The following is a 23,882-nucleotide window of genomic DNA, read 5'->3' as shown; positions in this document are numbered from 1 at the left end:
TCCCTTAATAGGTAACTTCTTTAACAACATTCTCTACAAAATGTCTCCAGCTGCATAAACATCTTAAAACCTTCTCCTTCTTAGCTTTATTGCATTTCTATCATCATTGTCTAATAAATCACTCCATGGATATATAAGAAAAAAGTATTGCGTGTTTTTTCATACCACTCTTTCTTTTTCTCACCACATTTCTCATTTTATTCTTCCTGTTTTAAATTATTAATAATAAGCTAAAACAGGTGTGTTGATACTAAAAAATACTATGCAATTTTCAGACCTAAACCCATTATTTTTATTGCATATTATTCCTATTTTAATATGATTCTATCTTGAACTCCATATAAAACCAAAACACTTAAAAAAATACTTGGCAATTCCTAATCCATTTTTCCTGGAAACATTCAAACACCCACAACATATTCATGTTTACCCAAAATGTATGCATTGAACATATACACCTTTTCAAAGATAATATAATGAGTAAGAAGCTGGAAGACATTGATTAAGGACATGGTTAGTAAGTTTCAACCAGTCAAAGTGTTTCTAGCCCCTTTAGTTTTATAAGCAGGTCTGGCATATTTTTATCAAACAGGGGAGAAATAATTACTAAATAGTTGAATTAATTTATTTGTAAGGGTATGCGGGCAAGCGTTAAGTGTAATTAGTTAATCCTCCCCATATTACAAGGTGGTTTGGGATTACACAATTTGATGGGATATTTAAGAGCTACAAAGTTAAAGCTCATATACATAACACAAGCAGAAAGTTATAAGGCAAAGTGGAAAGGCATGATGATGAATTGGGGGAGTACAAGAAACAGAGAGAATTTTGGGCAAATGCCCTGATGGAGAATAACAACAACCATAGAAAATATTATTTTTATAAAGTAGCAGAATGTATTCTAAGGGCTAAGACAACTTACTAATGGTGGAAATGTGACTTTACCAATATGAATTATCGTAAGTAGAGACGTAGAAAATATGCAAGAAGGGGCTAGAATTAGTGGAGAAAATTAGCAAAGGAACCAAGATATTGGGAGCAAATAATTAAGGAGGGAAAGGTAATAGAGTCAGATGTGGCCAAGCGGAAGTTTGGACTGTAGGATAGAGACTGTCTTCCCTAACAGGGATTGATATCAGAGTATAGGCAAAGAAAAAGGAATAGAAGAGTATTAGGCAAAGATAAAGGAATAGAAGAGTATTAGGCAAAGATAAAGGAATAGAAGAGTATTAGGCAAAAGACCAGTTCTGGTAGAGTTTTTAGTTGAGTGCAGAACAGAAGCTGCTGTTAAAAAGGATAATTAGTTGGTCGTGTAAAATATTGCATGATAACAACAATAATTGATCAGAAGGGGTTATAAAAGATTAGTAAGAAAGGCAATGTACAAAGGAACAGTGAGAGGACATCTGTACGGCTCCCAGGTATGCAGCAAAGTCCAGAAGGTTTAGCAATTTTGTACAGATGAGTCTGCATAGGTATTTTTCTACCCCAAGCAGACTTCAGAGAATTTTTCCTCTGGTAGACAGCAATTGCAGGAGGTGTGATGGAAACAAGGAGGTAATTGTATTGTTTTTGGAATGTAATAAGTTGACAGATTTTTAAAAAAATCCCTAGAGAGTTCTTTGTCAGAAATGTTGGGGAAGCAGATGTTTATAATTAGGGAAATTCTTTTTTTGAAGTGGAGTGTAAGATGTGAATTCCCTAGACATAGTAAAGGCCTTGCTAAGTTTGATGTCATTGGCTGCCAAAACAGCAATTAATAAACAAATGAGAAGAGCAGTGGGATTTAAGGAAAGGCAAGACTAGAGCAATTTACATATTATTGGACTGAGAGATACTTGTTAAAAAGAAAATGTGTCTAATGCAAGAAACTAATGAAAATGTTTACAAAGCTTTATTTTATTTTTCTGTAATTGTATGTGGAGCCATATTGTCATTAAAATAGTGTGAATTTAATAAATGTGTTTAAAAATTCAATAGTGCTTGTTATTTTCTGTTTGAATAAACATTCGTATGCCTTTGAATGAAATGAGTTTATAGTACTAGAATTTTCTATGAAATCACTTTTACCCTGTAAGCTGTGATCACATTTAGATGCTGTGAAACTTTTCAGCTCCTGTATCAAGTTTCCAAACTACATAATCAGTATTTTCCCTTAAACCATTCACAGCTACATCTTCTAAACCTTATGCTTGACTAAGATTTACTGAATCCAATAAAGAAACAATCACACTGACAAATAAATAAGTGGATGTTTGAAAGCCAAAGTGGTTCATGTTGCATGAAAAACATCTTATATCATTAAAGATCATGTTTAAAGGCATGAAGCAACCTTTTGTTTTTGTATAAAAAAAGTCTTCACAAAAGGTAGTTTCACACCCATTTATACATAAACTGGTTTTAAAACTTGCTTCTGAATACTAAAGACAATTCAGTGAGCCGTAGTTAAACACGCATACTCACAGATGTGCAGAGGGTGGCCACAGTGGTGCAGCAGTTAGCATTGCTGCATCACAGCAAGAGGTTCTCCAGTTCAATTCTTGGCTGGGGTGCTTTCTGTGCAGAGTCTGCATGTCCTCCCTGTGGTCACGTGGGTTTCCACCAGGTGCTCCAGTTTCCTCCCACATCCCAAAGACATGCAGTAGGTGGATTGGACACTCTAAATTGGCCCTAGGTGTGAGTGTGTGCATGTGTGTGCCTTCTGTGGAAGGTTGGGCACCAGGCTGGCAACTCAACACCATAAAACTCCACTGTCAATCATGAGCAGACAGATGATCCACTGTGGCAACCCCTAACCAGGAAAAGCCAGAAGAAGACTCATGGACGGGCAGGCAGCTCTTACTTCACTTAGGGTTCCAGCTCTAATTAGGGTTAGCAGAGCCTAAGTAATTGTAAATTAGTTATGTAATTGCCACACTGCTAAAGTTGTAAATATGATGCTGCCAGACACAGCAGAGACCTCTGCACTAAGATCTGCAATTAAAGATGTGCATGTAGAAAGGATCACACGAGAGGAGATCCATCTCTATTTAATATAAATTGCTGTTTATGTCATAATCCTTAAATAATAGAAAAAATAGTACAGTGTTCTTATACAGAATGATATAAAACATTACTTCCAAAAACATAGACACATCCCCATCTCCCTTCTTAATGCTTACCAAAACACATGATTTGGGAAAATTAGATGTACTTTCTGAAATATAAGTGAGCACAGAATAAGCAGGTCAGTGTAATGAAATGCGTCATACCGGTCAGGTGACTTTTTTATTTTCAGACCTGGCACATTCAGTTTGCTGAGCTCTATGTGGATAAATAACTTTTCTGTAGCTGATAGAATCTGTGGGGAGAAGTATCTGAAACAAGAGGGCTTAATGTTATGCAAACCATATCTTTCTTTAGCGTATATGTTAGCCCTTATTGCATATACATGGTACTTCATTTCTTTAGAGAAGTATGCCGTTTAGCATACACCTTTGGAAAGCAAGCTACCTCTTATTGTAAGAGCAAAAAATAAACAATTACAAAATAAAATTCCAAACACGTAATGTATTTCTAAGTTAATTTCTGGGCCAACAGTGTAGTTGCAGCAAGAAAATGTAATGTACTGCCATCCTGTGGCTATATCTAGTATTACAGAAAGTCTGGGGAAGTATCAATAATAACATATCATAAAACATTAACAACCAATCCAATAAAATGACACAAATTCAAAAGAGCAAGATTTAAATTACAGTACAATAATATTTAAAAAAGAATATATGAAAAATACTTATGCAGGCCATTTCAGTAGCCCCATCTTCTTCCTAACAAACTCTTAATAAAGCATTTCTCCAGCACAGGAATATAACAGTCATAATGCGAATAGCACACTCTGCTAATGTGTCCGTCTTGAGTGTCATAACATAGTCAGATAGGGGTTTGAATCCTGCAGTAGGGAAGTGTGTGTTTTGAATTTGGGAATATTGAGGCAATGTTACAATTGCCTCATGTACACTGACAACCCTCTCCTCCTCCCACATAACACAAATACTTGCGAGAGATGCAGCTATTTAGCCAAACTGGAGGCTGAGCTCTCTCAACTCAGGACTGGCAAGACCAGACAGGAGGAGAAGGCAACTACACACACCACAAAACCAGTCTCACATAAAGCTATCACAACAATGAATCAAACACATAAACACACAAAGTCATACTCGGAGGCTCTGAGCAAAAATTTGCCTAAACAGCAGAGGCCTCCAAAGCAGACATCCAAGCAACTGCCACCTCATGACACACCACAGGCAACACATAAACCACAAAATCAGTGTGCAAAGCAGTCACAGCCCTTAAGGCCAAATACAACACCAAACATACTTGTCATAGGTGACTCCATAGTCAGACACACTGACGTCCCACTCACCAGACTGAACAAGGAGAGAGTCACAGTAAGCTGCCTATCGGGCGCTAGAATCCGCCACATAACACAAGCACTCGGGTCACTCCACAGCAAGTACAAATATGACACAGTCATTGTCCATGCTGGTGTGAACGACCTGAGACGTACCTCCCTGGACTACATGAAAAGAGACATAGAGGAGCTCTCTGAATATGTAGCCCAGGCAGGTATGACCCTGACCCTGAGCAGTATCCTTCCTTCACCAAGAATGATGCCACAACATAGAGACAAGATGATCAGCTTTAACAATTGGCTTAATTTCTGGTGTCAATCAAAGGAGATCCAGTGTCTGTCTGCCTGGGATGACATGCTTGACAAGCCACGCTGCTTCGCAAGGGACGGCTTGCACCTGTCACCCCTGGGATTCGGATATTGGCTAAGGCTCTTGCCACCCCATAGTGCCTTTTAGGCAAGGCTCAAATTCTAAACCTACCACCCTAGAAAACAAAAATGGGAAGAAACTAAGGGTAATGCTGCTCAATGCCAGAAGTCTAAATCTCAAAATGCACGCTCTCGAGGCCCTTCTCAGTATGGAGAACATCGATGTCTGTGCTGTGACTGAAACCTGGTTCAAGGCTCCTGAGAGCACCCCGGCACTATCAGGTTTTACCTCATATCATGCGTTCCAGCCCCAAAACCCAGACCACACCACAAAAGGAGGGGGTGTATCCATATTCATCAAGTATACCCACACCTCCAGGTTGGTGGCAACGCACGAAGCATCGGAAACCATCCAGGTGCAATTAACCATAGGCAAAACTGCTCTACAATTTGTAGCATGCTACAGGCCACCCTCTCAAACTCAGGAACCCCACACAGCCTTCCTGAAGACACTGGAGGGTATAAATGTATCTCCAAACACCATTATATTGGGTGACTTCAACTACCCGAATATAGACTGGGAACATTACTCAAGCCCCAACTTTCTAGCCCAAAGGTTCCTGGAGTTCATAAATTCAAATGCCATGGAACAACTAGTCACCATTCCCACAAGAGGAGAAAATATACTAGATCTCATCATCACAAACATGGGGACAAAATGCTCCACACCGAAGTATATCCCTCATTGGTGAGATCAGATCACAAACTTATCTCACTGGAAATCCACATCCGCCCCCACCCCAAACAAAAAGACCACAGTGAAGAACTTCTCTAAAGCAAACTTCACACTACTCAAGACTGGTGTGGTATCCTTCAAGGCCCCCGAGCCAGTGGAAACCACAACCCAAGCTGCGGAAGCCCTTACAAATGCCTTCTACGCACACCTCCAGGACTGCATGGATCAGGCAATCCCTAATAAAACCAAGACTCTTTCCACCAAGGGCAAACGTCCAGTCTGGTGGACCCCAGCCATGAACAAACTTTACAATAAGAGGAAAAAGCTGTTACATGATAGAGCAAAATCCATAAAAGAGAAGACACCCTTGATCATTATTAGTAAAAAAATACGAGCACTCATAAAATCATCCAAGGCCAACTTTGGGAGAAAAATTGCAATAGATTCAAAAGACAATCATAAGGCCTTCTTCAGCTATGTTAGAAACCTGGGTGGAAACTCCCAGATATGCGCAGAATTAGTCCAAAATGATACAAAAATCACTGAACCCACAGACATTGCCAACATACTGGCAGACAGGTTCAGTGCAAACTTCACCCCCTTCTCCCCCCTAAAAGGAGAGATAATTATCCCAGCGGAGTGTAGCCTCCCAGACATCTCTAATGCACAGGTGAAAGCTGCTCTCTCTAAAGCTAAAAACACAGCATCAATGGGACTGGATGGTGTCCCCGGCTGTGTGCTACATGAACTCAACGAGGAACTAAACCCGCATATAAGGCAACTGTTTAATCTTAGCCTTACCACAGGATACGTGCCCAAGGAGTGGCGTACGGCAACTGTGGTCCCACTCCACAAAGGCGGTACCTCTATGGACCCTGGAAATTACCACCCCATAAGCTTAACAAGCCTGGTCTGCAAAGCTATGGAGAGGATCATAATGGAACTCATAAACAAAGACATAGGGGACTTGCAGACATTGGACCCGACCCAGTTTGGCTTTGTCAAGGGCAGATCATGCCTTTTGAATTTGGTCGACTTCTTCGAAACAGTCACCAAGGCCATTGATGAGGGAAAGGCAGTCCATACAGCCTACCTTGACCTTGCAAAAGCTTCGACACAATACCCCACTCGGGTATTATAGAGAAACTTACCAGCTTAAATGTAAACCCATATGTCACAAGATGGGTTGCAAACTGGCTAAAGGACAGAACCCACAGGGTTAGAGTTGCTGGCGCCATGTAAGACTCCAAGCCGGTCACAAGTGGGGTCCCACAGGGCTCAGTCCTTGGCCCCCTGTTGTTCGGCATCTACTTCTCAGAAGTACAGGCAAACATAGGAGGACTATGGCTGACAAAGTTTGCAGATGACTGCAAACTGGGCGCCATAGTGGAAAGTACATCGGACACAGATATCCCTCAGAGGGGTCTCACGGAAACTGATAATTGGTGCCAGAGCCATGGCCTGAAGTTAAATGCCAAAAAATGTATAGTCATAGTCATACCCTTCGAGAAAAACAAGGTAACCCCAAGCTACCATATAGGTGGCAATCCATTAAGCACAGAAGAGGTTATCAGGGACCTGGGGACCCAGGTTGACAGTGGCCTTTCTTTTGACACTCACATTGCTAAAGTGGTTAGAAAGACCTTCTACATTGCCCACCTGATCATGAAGGGATTCACATCCAGATCAAGTGAGGTCATTGTTCCCCTGTACTCTTCACTTATCAGACCAATGATCGAGTACAATGCCCCATTCGGTATCTCACCCACACGACTGCCAGCATGGAGAAGACCCAAAAAAGTTCCTCAAAAGGATAAAGGGAAAGGTAATATGCTCTGAGACTGACCCAACTCCAGAGACTCCATCCAGTCTACCGCCTGCCTCATAGAGGTGACCTGTGCCTCCTGATACAAGGCCATGTCCAACCCGGAATTAATGGACATGCTCCAGCTCAAAAATCCATCAATCCAGATCCACTAGAGCAAGCGACTCTAAACCTTAGCACGGATATAATAGGACATGCTGGAGGGGATAGATTTGTCACCCAGAGACTCCCATGCTGTGGGAATAAAGTCCATGTCCAGTGAGGCAGAGCAGCTGGGGCTCTGTTCAAGAGAAATTGACCAGTGGATGGTGGAATAGAGGGTCAATTCCTGGGAATCATCTCTCTGGACTGCTGGGACAGAGGCACAACAAACACTTAGTACAGTTTTTTTTTAACAAAGGGTGGGTAAGCCACAAAAAACTTAGGTATAATAAATGCCTTAGCCAGATAGCCTAGTATAAACCTATGAACCTATGAACCTATAACTGAATGCATAGAAGACTCACTAATTAAGATGAGACCTAATATAGTGCGAAATCTTTTTAACACTAACAATATACATGATTTTTTCACCAAAAATAATTTGACCAGCAAGAGATTTGAACTGCAATATGTATATGGAGGTACATACCTGGTCTAACAAAGAACTGGTTTAGTAGATGTATTTTATTTTAACATGACCTTCAGCAATAGAACAAATGCCAGTAAAATCTGGTAGCAGAAGTAGCAGTTCTCACTCACTAGTCTTTCTTTTCCTTTTTATTTACTCCAAACTTTAAAAAGCAAATCAGATGCAGCTGGTGTTGTTCCTGTGATGTTTTGCACTGTTCCTTTGTTTACATCTTACAGATGTAATTGCAAAAAGTATTTTGAGCACATCAGGTCACATAAATCTGGGTATATAAAATACTGCAGACCCATGTATGCACAAAATACCTACATAATGTACATTTGAGTGACCATGTGTGTATGCATGTGTATGTATGTATGTGTGGGTGTGTGTATGTGTATGTGTGTTGTGTGTATGTGTGTGTGCGTGTGTGTGTATGTGTGTGCGTATGCGTGTGTTTGTGTGTGTATGCGCGTCTTTGTGTGTGTGTGTGTGTGTGTGTGTGTCTTTGTGTGTGTGCGTGTGCGTGCGTGTGTGTGTGTGTGCATGTGAGTGTCTATGCGTGTGTGCGTCTGCGTGCATGTGTGTGTGTGTGTGTGCGTGTATGCATGTGTTTGTGTGTGTGTGTATGCATGTGTGTGTGTGTATGCATGTGTGTGTGTGCATGTGTGTGTGTGTGTGTGTATGCGTGTGTGTGTGTGTGCGTGTGTATGCATGTGTTTGTGTGTGTGTGCGTGTGTATGCGTGTGTGTATGCGTGTGTTTGTGTGGATGTGTATGTGTGTGTGTATGCGTGTGTGTGCATGTGCGTGCGTGTGTGCGTGTGTGCGTGTGTGTGTGTGTGTGCGTGTGTGTGTGTGTGTGTGTGTGTGTGTGTGTGTGTGTGTGTGTGTGTGTGTCATTCTGTATGTTGACTACTTGTCATACATCTGTCAAAATATGGCATTCTCCAGTTCCTAGTGTTCCTTACACAAGCTAGCCAACCCAGATGTTCCTAGAGTTAATTGAAATACCTCATTACAAACTGTTCAGGAAACTGAATATCCCCAGAGCACTTGATTTCTTTGTTTATCCACCACATCCAGCTGGAAGCTTTACCATCAGTTTTGAGCTATTCCCCCATATTTCATGACTCACTACAGCAGGAATGTTTACCGTGGTGGTGGTTCTGCGGTAGCGTTGTCACCTCACAGTAAGATGCTGTACGGTTCGATTCTCAGCTAGAGCGTCTTCTGCGTGGAGACATGCGTGAATGGGTGTACCTTCGTTGAAGGTTGTGCGTCAGGCCTGGCAAGCCGGTACGCAAAAATCAACTGCCAATCATTAGCGGACCGGAGTTCTGCTGTGGCGACCCCTAACCGGGAAAAGCCGAAAGACACAAACACAAACAAACTACAGCAGGAATGCGCCCCTCAATCTCCTCTCTCTTGTTAGCCATACTCACTTTCACAAAATGTGATGTGATCATTCCTAGGAGAAGTCTGCTCAGATAGTATGGCAAGGCCACAACAGAGGCAGCTCTGAAAAACTGTGTTCCTTAATTGATATCTTAGGTTAGGGGTAAACCTTTAAAGGCCCAGAATCTGCTGACCATGAAGGCAGCTAGGAACCCTAGCTCTCTGTTTTTTTGACCTTTTGACCTTGTTCTGCTCTGACCTATCCTGGGTGACTTGACTACTAATATAAAGTTGCCAAATGTGTTCCATGCTTTTTAACCATGTAAGTGATCCAGTACGGGAAAGTGCCAAGGCATGTAAGAAATCTTATAAAATGTCATTTTAATTACTGATACCTATCTATAAGTCATAGCCTTTAGAATGGATTTGAAGTTCAGATCATCATTTTCTGGTTCTCCCCATGTAGTGTTACATTTATTTATTTGGGAACTGACCCAACACAACTGAGATGTGCAAATACTTACTAAATCTGGAGGATAGTCTCCCATCAAAATATATTGTTAGCACCCACTAGGTTGAAAGCACCATAACCATGTTGCACCAGTATACTTAAGAAAAGTACACAAAAGACACACAAGACTACAGCACACAGACAATCTTACCAGCTGCACAAATAGCAAACCCACGTATACACTGCAAAGAGGTGTCACCATGCTGACACACTTTAGCCAGCCAGGTGCCTTGGACCAGTAATTGCTTGTGGAAATGTCCTAGTCATAAATGACTCCTCAATGAGGCACACACATGCACCACTCACCAGGCAGAGCAAGGAAGGGGTGACACACGTTGCTTTGAAGGTGCCAGGATACAGCACATTACTAGCGCACTGAAGTCTCATCACTCCAGATACACATACAGCATTGTTGTTGCTCATGTAGGTGTGAATAACTTGAGATACACATCCTTGGATTATATGAGGAGATGAATGTTGGAAGTCTCCAAGTATACATCTCAGGCCATTATGCAACTAACCTTCAGCAATATTTTACCTTTGCTGAAAATGATGCTACAATAAAAATAAAATCTGGTGGACCTTGGCAATTGATTCATTGTCATTCCAAGGGCGGGAACCAATGTGCATCTGCCTGGAATGGGATGATAACCAGTCCTTCCTGCTTCAAAAAGGAAGGTATGCACCTCTATCCTCACTGTTTTCATAAATTGGCCAAGACTTCCTCCTTCCCCATACTGCCTTTTTCAAACAATGTCAATCTGCTCCATCTATCAACTTAGAATATATCAGGACAAGAAATTACTCCCCCCAGAGGTCCTAATGACCCTGAAAAATGTCAAACTCTGCATCATCATCATCATCACTGAAAATGGTTCCATTGCAGTGATAAAAAAACCTTCCCTACCAATATACAATGCATACTGTTTGTTCAGACACTCTGTCGAGAATGCCTTTGTACCAGTGGTGACATGTCCATATTCCACTTCAGCTCCAACACATCAACAAAATGACCCTGAACTCTTCCACATCCTGGTAACCATCAAAAAAGATTGATTACATTTCCTGGCCAAATACAGAATGCCTTCTATGTCACCCACAACACATGAAGAATCTCTAACCAAGCTTGCATCCCTCACCATTGAACTAAATGTTGTTATTCTTAACGATTTTAACTATCCAACTAAACATTGGAAGACTTACATTGCTACAAATAAATATAAATAATCCTTCCAAGTATTCTTCACTACAATCTCTTTAGACCAGATAGTGCATTCTCCTACCAGGGGCCAACATTTACTGGGCCTAAACTAATTGTACGTAGCTGATGAACTCAAATGGTTTAAGCACCCTCCCTTCAAGGGCTAGTAGTCAAACAATACTGCATTTGCAGACAGTTTCTAATTTCACCTCAGTATCTATATTTAGACCGGTCCTAATCTGACACAAATACAATGCCAAATTGAAGAACAAACCCCAGATTTTGAAACCCTCATAAAAACAAGCTATGTAACAAAAGAAAAAAACAATCTTACCCTTAGGAACAAACCGAATACCCCAGGCTGCAAAACTAAACTTAAGGAAATTAAAGCAAGAGTTTTACAAACTGAAACCTACCAAGACTAAACATCTCAATTTTGCCATCTCTATCAACGATGGCACTAACTTTATTTTCAAATAGGTCAGAAACCTCAGAAGCACTGCACCAACATTATAGATAACAACACTCACATCACAACACATTAGTTTAGCAGATAAAGTTAATCCAAATCTCCCTCCATCCATGTAGCTTTACCCCACATAACATTAGGTCTGCACCAAGATGAGTGAGACCTAAAGCTGTCTCAGAGATCAAAAACACTAGCTGGGTGGGACTTGACAATATTCCAGAGTGCCCCCTTGTCAAAATGAAGCATTCTCTTACTGACCCACTCACTCCGAAATCTGTTGAAATTCAGTCTCTCAAATAGATTTGTGCCAGAGTGAGGACAGCAATGGCCACCACCCTACAAAAGAGTGGCCCCACCACTGACCACGGCAAATAAAGGCCTATGAGCCTTACAAAGTTTCTCTGTAGAACAATGGAATAGATTATGATGAATGTCATTGACATAAAAATTGGCAGCATATAATCCCTTATCCCAAACCAGTGCAGATTTGTGAAGAGAAGATTCTACCTGCTTAAACTCGTGTATTTCTTTAATAAAAGAGTTACTGGGGCATTGAATGAGAAAAGGTCGGTGCATACAACATACCCTGATCTCACCACTCCACACTCAGGAATTATTTACAAATGAATCAAACTAAATGTAAAGCACTATGTAACCCACTGGATAGTAAACTGTCTAACAGACAGAACCCAACAAGTTAGTCCTGGTGGTACACTCTCCTCTAAAAGGCTCATTATTGGTGTAAGCCTTTCCTATTTGCTATTTACTTGTCTAATGTCAAAGTTGATGTCAGGAGTTTTTGGCTGACTAAATCTGCAGATGCCTGCAAACTTGGAGCTATTATCAACTTTACAGATGACTCCCAGATCCTACAAGCAGAACTGACATATACAAAGAAATAGTGCCAGAACTATGCTACAAATATAACAGCTAAAAAGTGTAGTATCCTAGTGTTTGGTAGACATGAACACCCATGCACTCACTACTTAAACGACACTCACCTTAAAATCAATACATTTTTAGAAGCTTTGGCACTTTTGTGGTGAAAGAATTCTCCTTCCATCACCATGTGTCTACAGTCATTAGCAAATCTTTCTACCTGACCCAGCTGATTGTCAAAGGTATATCATCGAGGTCTAAGGATGTTACCACCCCTCTTTACTCTTCCCTAGTTAGGCCCATAATAGAATACAATGACGTCTTCAGCATATGCCTGTCCACATAAATGACCCAACTTGAAAAAAATCCAACAAATCTTCAATAAGAAAATGAAGAGCCTTGGTGCCATGAACTATGCTAAACGCCTTAAACTCTATTGCCTTTTTTTCCCATTTCACGCAGACTCCTGTGGAGTACCTACTGTGTATCCTACAAGGTCTTAAATGACCAATCCGCTACCTAGCCTAAAAGGTATCCTACGCTTTTACAAAACTTGTAACACAAAAAACCCTACCACAAAAGAAATAAATCTTTGTCCCAACATATTTATTAGTAATAAAAAATCTTGAAATTCTTTGAGTGGGTCCTCCCAGCATTCATTTAGATACAATTTTTTTTTTGGGGGGGGGGTGTAAACATCAACCAGATTAACAATATGCTCAAAGAATGTCAAGCTTTACTGCAACAACACAAATAAATGAAGATTCTAAAGGGACTGAGAATCTTGTTAGTAATGGTTTTAGATAATATTCAAACTGATTTATTAAATAAAGGTCTTTTGTGCTTAGTATATTTGTACCACAATCACAAATGGTGAAAAGATCATCTATAGGATACTAAATTTAAAATATTGGTTTAGCCACAGACAGGATGAATCTAATGCTGCCAGTTCTGATGATGCTGACTGTGAAGACTGGTAGAGATGGGTGAAGACTGCTAGCCTAGCCAGATAGAATTGTGCAAATAATTCTATCATTTGTAAATATGAATGTTGAACTTAAAACAATGTGGCAACATTGCCATCTGCTGTAAAGAAAGCTAAGTCAAGCATTTCTTGTTGATCCTTTGAAATTAAAATTATTTCATGACTGCCATTCATGTTTACAAGTTGGCTCCATTCTGGCTAGATGAAGGCTTCCTGTCTGTTGTTTTAAGGTTAAAGTTAATGACCAGAATTTACATGTGGAATGTCCTTTATTGCGCTAAGTGTAAAAGAATGTGAATGCAGTTTCTGTGAGCCTGGGAACACCGCGAAGGTGTAAAAGATGATGTAATGTTTATCAGAACTGCAATAGCAATTTAAACAGTGAGAACCAGAGATTATTAAGTATTTCTGTCTGACTATCCAACTCACAGCACTGCCTGTTGCTCTATGTAAGTAAGTTATTTTAGAAGTGTGTTTTCTTTTAGAAGTAGCTAGGAATTAGAAAGTTTAGACTAATTGTTTTTCTATGATGTCAAAACTGTACTACTGATTTATTTTAAGTATTTCTGTGTGATCTCTGAACTCTTTTGACTAGCACTGTGTAGTAGAAAGTATTGTCTTGTGGTTTTAATTATTTATTATTAAATATTTTAAAACCTTTTAACTGTGGCTGGTTTATGTAGAGATAATTTAAGCTCTTTAGAGTACTTGCATGCCTTTGGTAAAACTGTACAAAGCCACTCCTATAGCTTTAGCCCTGGGCTATACTACCAATTGGATAATAATATTGCACAGTAATAATTGAACACCATTTTAAAGGCCTTTGACTAGCTGATAAATATTAGCTGGGTGGTGGCAGTAATTACTACCATATAGTCTGGGAGAAAGGGGCACAGCTGGAGAACATGTGCCAGCCTTCCCCAGAACTGTCTGTGTGGTTGTGTAAACTCTTATCTCAAAGTGTGTGTGTCAGCTACTTGGGCAGGGACACAAAGCACTGGTTGGACAGAGAGGGTGCTGGAGATTTTAGCTTGCCCAGCTAGGCTGAGATCTGGACCCTATAGCTGTGCCAGTGGGGAGTCTTATTGGGGACCCGGGGAGCAGGGGAGTGACCAGCCCCAGACTATCTGTGATCTCTGTGTGATCTTAAGGGAAATTGCATTTTACTACGTGTATTTGTTATCCTTTCCTCTCATATGAGACGCCCTCTCTGGTGTTAGTGGTGAGGATTGAGGCTCCTTGACTGCTAGGCCAGGGCATGGGTGTCACACTGACCTTCAATTTACTTTCTATAAACAAAATATTGACAAAATCTAATCTCATTCAAAACCAATGTTTATGCAGTTGAGAAAGCCCACCTACACCCCCCCCACACACACACACCTCTTGCTAATTATATATACCCCAGTTCCAAGGTCACACAACAGTGGGGCAAGGGTATAAACCCTTCCTATTTTGTCAATAATAAGACATGCAAAAAAATGCTTTTTAATGGGTTTTCATTAAGACAAACCTGCAATCAGTTGCTTTTGTCCAGCTGTACCTTAGTACAACTCTAACTTGACAAATCATACTGGAACATCCAGAAACATGTGTAAGTGTATACATACTGTTGGTTGAATCCTACAGCAATGCTGAGGACATCACAGCAGGAGAATCATTGTTACTATGTGTCGAGCTAAGGGAACATCAGCAGAAACTTGGTAACACACTGACTGTTGTGTTACACTTTGAGAAAAGGCAGAAGGTAAGTTTTCTGCATTTCATTTTAACTTTTTTCCCTTTTCTCTGGTATAGTGCAACCGTAGAATTGGTATATATAGAGAGATTTTGGGGAGGGGGAGGTAGCTTGCCCCAACTTCAGGGAATACCTAGGAAAAAAAAAAAGAATTTCTGTGTTTTGAGACCCTCTTGTGACATTTTTTATATGTTGTGAGAGTGACTTTGTTTGTCATCACTCAGTGAGGTAATTTTTCATAGCAAGTCCATAAATGTATAGTTCAATAAAACTGTCCAAAAGGTTTAAACTGTTATTTGACAACTGTCACACTTAATGGTGTATTTTTCTTCCAAAACACATTTGGAAAATTCTCTTCAGTCTTTTTTTTTTTTTCCGGGGGGGGGGGGCAAATAACTGAAGAAGCAACTATCATATCTATACAAATAGTCCAGATGTTGCAAATATTACAAAATAACAATAAGATACTTGTAGCTTTCTTAAATAATTTTTTTATTCTTGTTTATTTTATTTATTTATTTTTTTTGCTGTAGGAGCAGATGAGAAAAGTCTGGAAAAAGTACACATTTACATAAAAAGCCTGCGCACGCACATAAAAATGCAATGCCAGAAAGTGTTTTATTTCAACGGATGTCTTTTAATGACGATATTCTTAACATCAGTGATAATTTCACTTAATGGCAAATATCAACAGCGTGAATTTGGCTTGATATTTAGTCCAAATAAAAAGACCATTACACGTGAACAGCTAACTACAATGTCTCCAGTTATCACATACATCTTTGACATCGTTTATCCCTTTAACTACAGATTTATTCTCAATGAGCCAAGTAAATGCAAGCCCACAGCCCCATTTCTGGTTCTGCTGGTTCCAACACAAGCAAAACAGTTTGCTGAAAGGAAGGCAATTAGAGAGACGTGGGGCAACGAGAGTCTGGTGCCAGGTGTCTCCATCGTGAGGCTGTTTTTATTAGGCATGTCAAAAGAGTACACAGGTGAACTTCAAAGCTCACTTAAGGAGGAAAGCATAACATTTCATGACATCATTCAACAGGATTTTATGGACACCTACAACAACTTGACCATCAAAACAATGATGGGACTCCAGTGGGTAAGCACATTTTGTCCAAATGCTTCTTATATCATGAAGATTGACACGGACATGTTCCTAAATACAGAATACTTAGTCAAATTCCTCAGCCCTGGAACACCAAGGAAAGAAGACTATTTAACTGGTTATATAGTGAAAAATGCAGCACCATTCCGAGGTCCAAACAGTAAATATTATGTGCCTTTTAAACTTTATCCTGCAGACATCTTTCCTCCCTACTGTGGTGGGCCCGGGTATGTATTTTCAGCAGATATGGCCAAGAAGATATATGATGCAGCCCAAGTTATCACACCAATCAATATGGAAGATGTTTTTGTTGGGATTTGTCTGCAAAAGTTAGGACTTTCTGTCACAGAATCTCCAGCTTCCCTGTTTAACGGGGAAAAGATCGAATATGAGGTGTGTCGCTATGCAGGCCTGATCACTGTCCACCATATTGCTCTGGATGAACTTAAGCAAATATGGACACATTTTATGTTATCTAGACACACATGTTCTGCTACCAAAGTTACATAAGCTAAACTCCACAAAAAAGAGTTTCTTAGACAGTAGTAGAGACTGTTCCACTAAAAAGTGTAACAGTTGTTTAATCAACCATAAATGTGAAGATTATGTATTATGGTACTATATGAGGCTGATACTTTAGCTAGCATTAACTGTAATTAAATATCAGAAAGTACGTATTTTTCCAGATCAAATGAGTTCATTAGCAGCACCTTTAAGACTTCATTTCAGAAACCATGGTAACAATAATACATTGATTCATGTTGACAAGTAACAAACTACACCATGGAACATGTATTGCAAATAATATAACTATGGTTCTGTGTATCGTCCACCACAATTTCTTTGCGGCCATCTGTTCATCTCTTCCCTTTCTTCATGGTCACTGCAGAAACCTACCACCCATCCATTCGTTACATGACATGAGAGGGTCTAGCCACTCAAGTTGTCATTCACAAGTACCTGCATGACTCAGTCATAATCCATGTGGGTGTAAATGAGCTGAGATGTACCACTGTAGACTATATGAATAGAGACATCATGGAGCTCTCAGAATATGTGTCCCAGGCTGGTATGACCCTAGCAATGAGCAGCATTTTACCTTCTCCAAGGATGATGCGACAATATGAACAGAAGATGAATGATTTTAATAACTGGTTTAGTTTCTGGTGTCATTCCAGAGGGGTGCAATATTTGTCAGCATGGAAGGAGATGGTTAACAGACCACATTGCTTTGCCAGGAATGTTCTGCACCTCTCCCCTCTAGGCTTTCAAGTATTAGCTAAAACACTGTCCTCAGCATCAGCGCCTTTTTTTTTAGGCAATGCCAGACTGAAAGTACTTCTGACATAGCAGATCAAAACTAAGAAAATCTAAAGGTGTTACTGCTCATTGCTAGGAGTCTAAACAAAAAATTCCACTCCCTGTAAGCTGTCCTCACCCTAGAGATTGCTGATGTCTGTGCGGTCACTGAGACATGGTTTAAATACACTGAGAGTACACTGACAGTGTAAGGTTATAATGCCTTCCACACATTTAGATTAGCTACTACACAGACAGGGACTAAAGGCGGAGGAGTCTCGATTTATATAAAAAAATAAATATACCACCATGCTGGTCAAACAAGACAATGCACTTGAGCTTCTCCACATTCAAATCACTATAGGCAAAATCCCATACCACTTCCTTGCAAGCTATAGATCCCCTTCTATGACCCAGGAATCCCATGCCATATATTTACACTTATTGGAAACAATCACCATCCAACCCAATACCATATTAATAGGAGACTAATTACCCCACTATTAAATGGAAATCAAATACACAGGCACAGAAATTCATGGATTTTTTAAAAACAACCCCCTGGGCCAAACTGTCAATATACCCACCAGGGATGCAAACACACTTGATCTGGTCATCACTAATATGGGAGAGTGCTGCACACCCCCTAATGTGATGTCTTCTCTGGTAAGGTTAGACCACAAAATGATCTCCTATGATGTAAAAATAACACCTGGAACCCCAGCTAATAACATGGCAAAATTTCAAGCCCCCATAAACCCTGCGGAAACTGCTGCCTACACGGAACTCTTCACAGAAGCCCTAAACATGCATCTTAACAGATGCATAGAGGCAGTTGTGCTCACCAGGAAGAAGTACAGAACTAACTTAAAAAAATACAAGCCATCCTGCTGGGATTACAAAATCAATAGGCTGTATAACAGAAGAAAGAAAACCATGGTAAAAATTAGTAAGTGTAGCACCCAGCAGGATTAAAAAGCACTCTCATCAAACTAAACAAACAAGTCAGAAGACAAAGTCTACCAAAGCCAAATCTGAGGTAAATTTGGCATCCCAGGCCAAGACCATCACAAGGCATTCTTTATCTATGTCCACAACCTCAAAGGCTCAGTTGTGTGCAGAGTTCATTGTAAATGGGGCCACCTATTAGAGCAAACCTACAGGCTGACAAATTCAGTTCTAACTTTGCCCCTCTCTCCCCCTTAACTTTCCCTCAGGAAATACCATGAAATATAACTCCCCCTACTATCAGTAGGGAACATGTCCTTAACATCTTCTCTAAGGCCAGGACAATATCCCAGGACACATTTTTTAATTTCTCCAAATCACTTGGGTTTCTAATACCACGACAGAAATGGACTCCATTTTTAAGTCAAAGTATGATTAAAGTTCATGAAATCAGTATTGTTTTAATCTTTGCTATCAGCCAGAAGTGCTATTTGCAGCACTCACAATATGCCCAGTAATGACTCCTTCTGCAATTCATACAGAGTTACATGTATGGGTAGCATATCTAAATATGATTGTAAACTCCTTTTTATAAGACCTGTTGCACCTACTACTATTGGAACTGTCGGTGTATCTTTTTTCCATATTGCTCTCATTTCTGCCTGCAAATCCTGATATTTTATGACCTTATGTCTCTCTCTGTATGGAACTGTAGTCACTGGCTGTCGTGATTTCAATAATCAATGCTACTTTTGTCTTCTTTTCTTGGACCACTATATTTTGTTTTCTAGGATCTATATTTTGAACTGTTGGTAATGGATGATCCCATGTGATGTAGACTTCATCATTTTCTATGATGCTTTGTGGCTCATGTTTCCAGTGTTTTTCAGTCACTTCACTGCCATAATGTTTGTACAATCCCCTCTGCAACAGTCTTGCCACATTATTATTGCCTTTCAGTATATAGTCCTTCTGCCATTAGTATGTCACAACCAGCAATGAGGTGTGCAGCTGTTTCAGTTCTCTTTTACAAAACGTACATTTATCTGTTTCTCCCACATGTTCAATGGACTTTGTATACCAACATGTACATAGCCCACTATCTTGTGCTGCCAGTATTAACCTTTCAGCTCTTGATTTGAATTTACCTCTCCTTAACCATTCCTGCATTCATTCCTAATCAATATGAGGTTCTTCCAGAAGTTTTCTATACTTGCAATATTTATGTTTTTTCCACATTTCTTGCCTTCTCGTCTGGTCCTTCACCTTATATTCATTCTTTGTTTTTTCTGGCACATTCAGTTGCTGCCTGATTTTTATCTACTTCTGGTTTGATTTCCATTCCTGCTTGATACCAATATGCTTCACTAGACTAAGCAGGGAAGTCATCTAAGATTTATTCTTCTCATGTTTCAAAGCTTTCACTACATTTGGGTCTTGTGAGGTTAGCAGATATGTGTGGAGTCCCACAACTGCAGATATATACTTGCAATCAATTTCAAGGAGGCCCATATCTCCTTCAGAATGGGAAATATATAATCTTGGTATGCACTGATTTTTATAAATCATTTGGTGAGCATGAAGCATCCTTCTTGTTTTCCTATCTAATCTATCCAACACATTTTGGGGCCAGGCAAACAATCCAAAATTGTAAGCTAGGACAGGAAGAGCAAATTGGTTTATAGCTTGAATTTTGTCCCTAGATGTTAATGCTGTTTTCAGGATTAATTTAAATCTTTTAAAGTTTTCCTAAGTTTTATTCACATTTGTTCATGTTTTATTGTTGAATATTTATAGACTCCTTGCTCAAGTTCTTTTATATCACATTCTTGTCCCAAACTGATGTTTTCTTGGTGCTGCAGCTTTCCTGCTTTAAATCTTGCTTTTCCACATTTATCAAGACTAAATGGCATTCTTATATCATCTGAAAAAAGTTTTGACTACTTGCAGTTTTGCTTTCAGTTCCTCATCTGATGAGCTATACAATTTTAAATCATCGACAAAGAGAAGATAGGTCTTTACACTTTGTTGTTTTCTAGGAGCCGAATTATAGCCATGACCTAATCTGTTAAGTAGACACAGCTTACTAGGTTAAGGGCAAGACAGAATAGCAGCAGTGACAGAAAGACACATTGGAATATCTCCCGTTTAATTTTTACCCCTGTAATAATAATCTGTCCTTTATAATGGCATAATTGCAAAGTGATCTGCCACTGTTTCATGGTCACTGTAATATAGTCAATCAATAGAGGGTGTATCGTATACATTTTTAAGCACTCTTTTATCCATGAATGTGGGATACTATCAAATGTTTTATTATAGTCAGTCCATGCCATACTTAAATTCTTCCCCTTTTTACAGTTCTCCTCTATGACTTTATTTAACAACAAATTATCCTTTGTTCCATATGACTTTCTTTTATTGGCCTTTTGTTCTACTGCCATAATTGAATTTTCTTCTTCTTCTTTCTTTTGGCTTTTCCTGGTTAGAGGTCACCACAGCGGAACTCCGGTCCGCTAATGATTGGCAGTAGATTTTTACGTACTGGCTTGCCGGGCCTAACGCACAACCTTCAATGAAGGAACGCCCATTCACGCATGTTGCTACACAGAAGATGCTCTAACTGAGAATCGAATGGACAACGTCTAACTGTGAGGCGACAACGCTACCTCAGCACCACCACCGCAGTTATAATTGAGTTTTCTTCTAAATGACTATAAACTCTATCACCATCAATTCCCATGTATAGTTTATACGTCGTCAGAAGTCAAGTTATTTGTCTAAAATTTTTAGGGTAGCTTGCAGGTCCACCCTTAAGTAGGAGCATTGTTTTTCCTGTTGTTAGCCAGGTTAGTGTCTGTTTGGGGTGCACATATAAATAGTTCTTACTCATGGCTAAATCTTTGTGCAAAGATGTTAATACTTTTAACCAGAAGTTAGGTACTGCATCTGGGCCTGGGGTTTTTCAGTTAGAGGCTTTTCTTAACTTTGTTTCAATCTCTCTGACTGTTACTTCATCCCATTTCATATCCTGTATCTTTAAACTTCTTATTCTTTCTTTTACGTCTTCTGTCCATTTAGCACCTTTGTTATGTTCCACTATCTTCATGAATACTTCTCCAGAATGTGTCTAGTTCTTTTTTTTTTTTTTGGTTATCTTTAAATTCCTTTTACCTTGTTTTCCAATTCTCTATAAAACTTTTTTGGGTTGTCAAATTGTTTATTTTGTACTTTTCCTTTATATTTATCTGCGTATCTTCTAAGTTTTTTCACCTGTGCTGAGATTTTTTGTTTGTTATTAGCGATAGTGCGTGATAGATCCTGATCTGTTCTAATACTGTGCATTGCTTTTATCATGATTATCCTTCTAAGTGTTTTTGTTGATCTGTTCCCTCTTCTATACTGTTCTAACAGTGGCACGTCTTCTCTTAATTGCTTTATAGTTTTCCTATTTGATACTCCTATGATGGTATTCGATTTCTCCCCTTCCTTTCCCTCACTACCCTGTGTTTTTGTGGTATAACTTTATCAGTTATTAATTCTTCTGCACAGTAATGTATCCTGTTTATTTCTGTTATATTGCATGGATCTCTATGGACAGTCCTAATTATTGAGTTCATTTGTTTTATCAAACTTCTGAACTTTGGGATTTTATTAACTTTTTGCAGTCTATTTCTTTCATTGATCTTAATATATCTGCATACCTGTATTAAACCAAGCAACTCTTCTCTTAACTCATTTTCTTCAAAACTGAGGACACATTTTTTGTTTTCCATTTCCTGCAGACATTCTATAGAAAGTTCTGTAGCATCTTCCTGTGGTACATTCTCTTCAATTTCATCCTGTGTCATCTGTTGCTCTGTCATATGAGAACTCACTGGCCTATCACTCCTTAACACCACAGTTTCCTGTTCCTTCCTTGCTGTCCAACTTCAAGTGAACAGTTATAATGGTTTCCTGTGGAAGGCTCCAAAATATCTTCATGTGCACCTGACCAATTGCTTCCCTTTCCACTGGTTTCCCCTTAATTTGGATGTCAATTGCTCTGTTTTGTTGTGGTGCTTTCTGGATTAGATTTTCTACACTGAATCCTTCACTTCGCAGGCACTCCACAACCTCAGTTTCTATTTCTTTAACTTCTCCGTTACTAATCTCAATTTCTACTTTCCTCTTTGTCTTCTTATTTTTTATACTGTAAAGTTTTCCATGTCCAGATTCCTTTGCCTGTATTTCTCTTCAAATATCTTTGGCGCCGCTCTTTTTCTATTGATTAGTTTTGATTTCTCCTTTGCATAGATATTACACCATATTAAATATCTTCCTTTCCCATGTCCATATTTCCTCTTCAGACGTCTCCTGGTCTTCCTGTTTTTCCTTACTTTGGGGACTTGTTCCATCATGCTGTGATGTAACCTGTGTTAGACCTTCTACATTAAATCCTTCGCTTTGCAGGCACTCCATAACTTTAACTTATATATTTTTTTTAACTTCTACTTTACTAATCTTTTCTACATTTCCTCTCTGTGATGTTATTTTTTTATTGTGAAATTTTCCATATCTGAATGTCTTTGCCTGTATTTCTCTTAGAATATCTTTGGGGCTGCCTTCTTTATATTGATTAATTTGGATTTCACCTTTACATAAATATTGCACCATATCAAATCTCTCTTTCTTCCCCATGTTCATATTTCTTTTTTATACTTTTCAAAAATCTGTAGATTTTGTTGTTTATATTTTTGTACTTCCTCATATGCTTCTTTTTCCAAACAGATCAAAGTTTCTTGGTCTATATACTGTTTTTCACAAATCTGTTGTATTAATGAGCACACATTTTTATTCGAAGCTTCTAACAGTTTTTTTTTTTTTTTTTTTTTGTGGAAGTATTTTTCTTTCCTCTAATTTCTCTCGAAATCTTTTTGTATATCTTGCGTCTGGAAATTTTGGGCTTTTTACATAATAGCAACAATACATAATTTCTTTCTTATCCACAATAGTCCACTTTATCGCCTTTCTGGCTCTTCTTTGGCCTATCAGTTTTTGTGGGTTTTGTGGACTGCTACTTCCTTCTACAATGGGGGGGGGGGCATCCTCCCCTTGGTCTGTCCTGGCCCCATTGTAGTAATGTTTCTGTATTTTGAGGATTCTGCACTGTTATTTTTTCCAGTCCTGGCACTAGTGCATCTACCAGGATTGGGCATTTTTTTTATCCTGGGTCTTGCGCACCCAACTATCTTTTTTAATTTTTGACCTACTTCTGTCCATTATATATATAAATACAATCTATATATCAGTGTTGTCTTGGTGAGATTTTGTGAAAAACATGTTCCACCTTGTGAAGGTACTCACCAAGACTTGAGGATGAATTCAGTTTCAACAATAATACTCTCCTTTGCTTGCTGACTTATCATG

At 39.3% G+C, this 23,882-nt stretch overlaps 1 protein-coding gene across 1 annotated transcript in view; it reads left to right on the top strand.

Moving 5' to 3' along the window:
- Positions 1 to 17,312, top strand: part of LOC122812350 (beta-1,3-galactosyltransferase 2-like) — a 306,603-nt gene extending 289,291 nt beyond the window's left edge. The window contains exon 2 of the mRNA XM_044084769.1: positions 15,643 to 17,312. Coding sequence (XP_043940704.1) covers positions 15,708 to 16,736 — 1,029 coding nt within the window. The 5' untranslated portion in view covers positions 15,643 to 15,707 and the 3' untranslated portion in view covers positions 16,737 to 17,312. The remainder of the gene's footprint in view (positions 1 to 15,642) is intronic.
- Positions 17,313 to 23,882: the final 6,570 nt, after the last annotated feature.

Source organism: Protopterus annectens, chromosome 9.part0, assembly GCF_019279795.1.
Source record: "Protopterus annectens isolate FY-2018-M chromosome 9.part0, PAN1.0, whole genome shotgun sequence".
NCBI classification, from domain to species: Eukaryota; Metazoa; Chordata; order Ceratodontiformes; family Protopteridae; genus Protopterus; species Protopterus annectens.
This window is presented reverse-complemented; position numbering and strand designations above follow the sequence as displayed.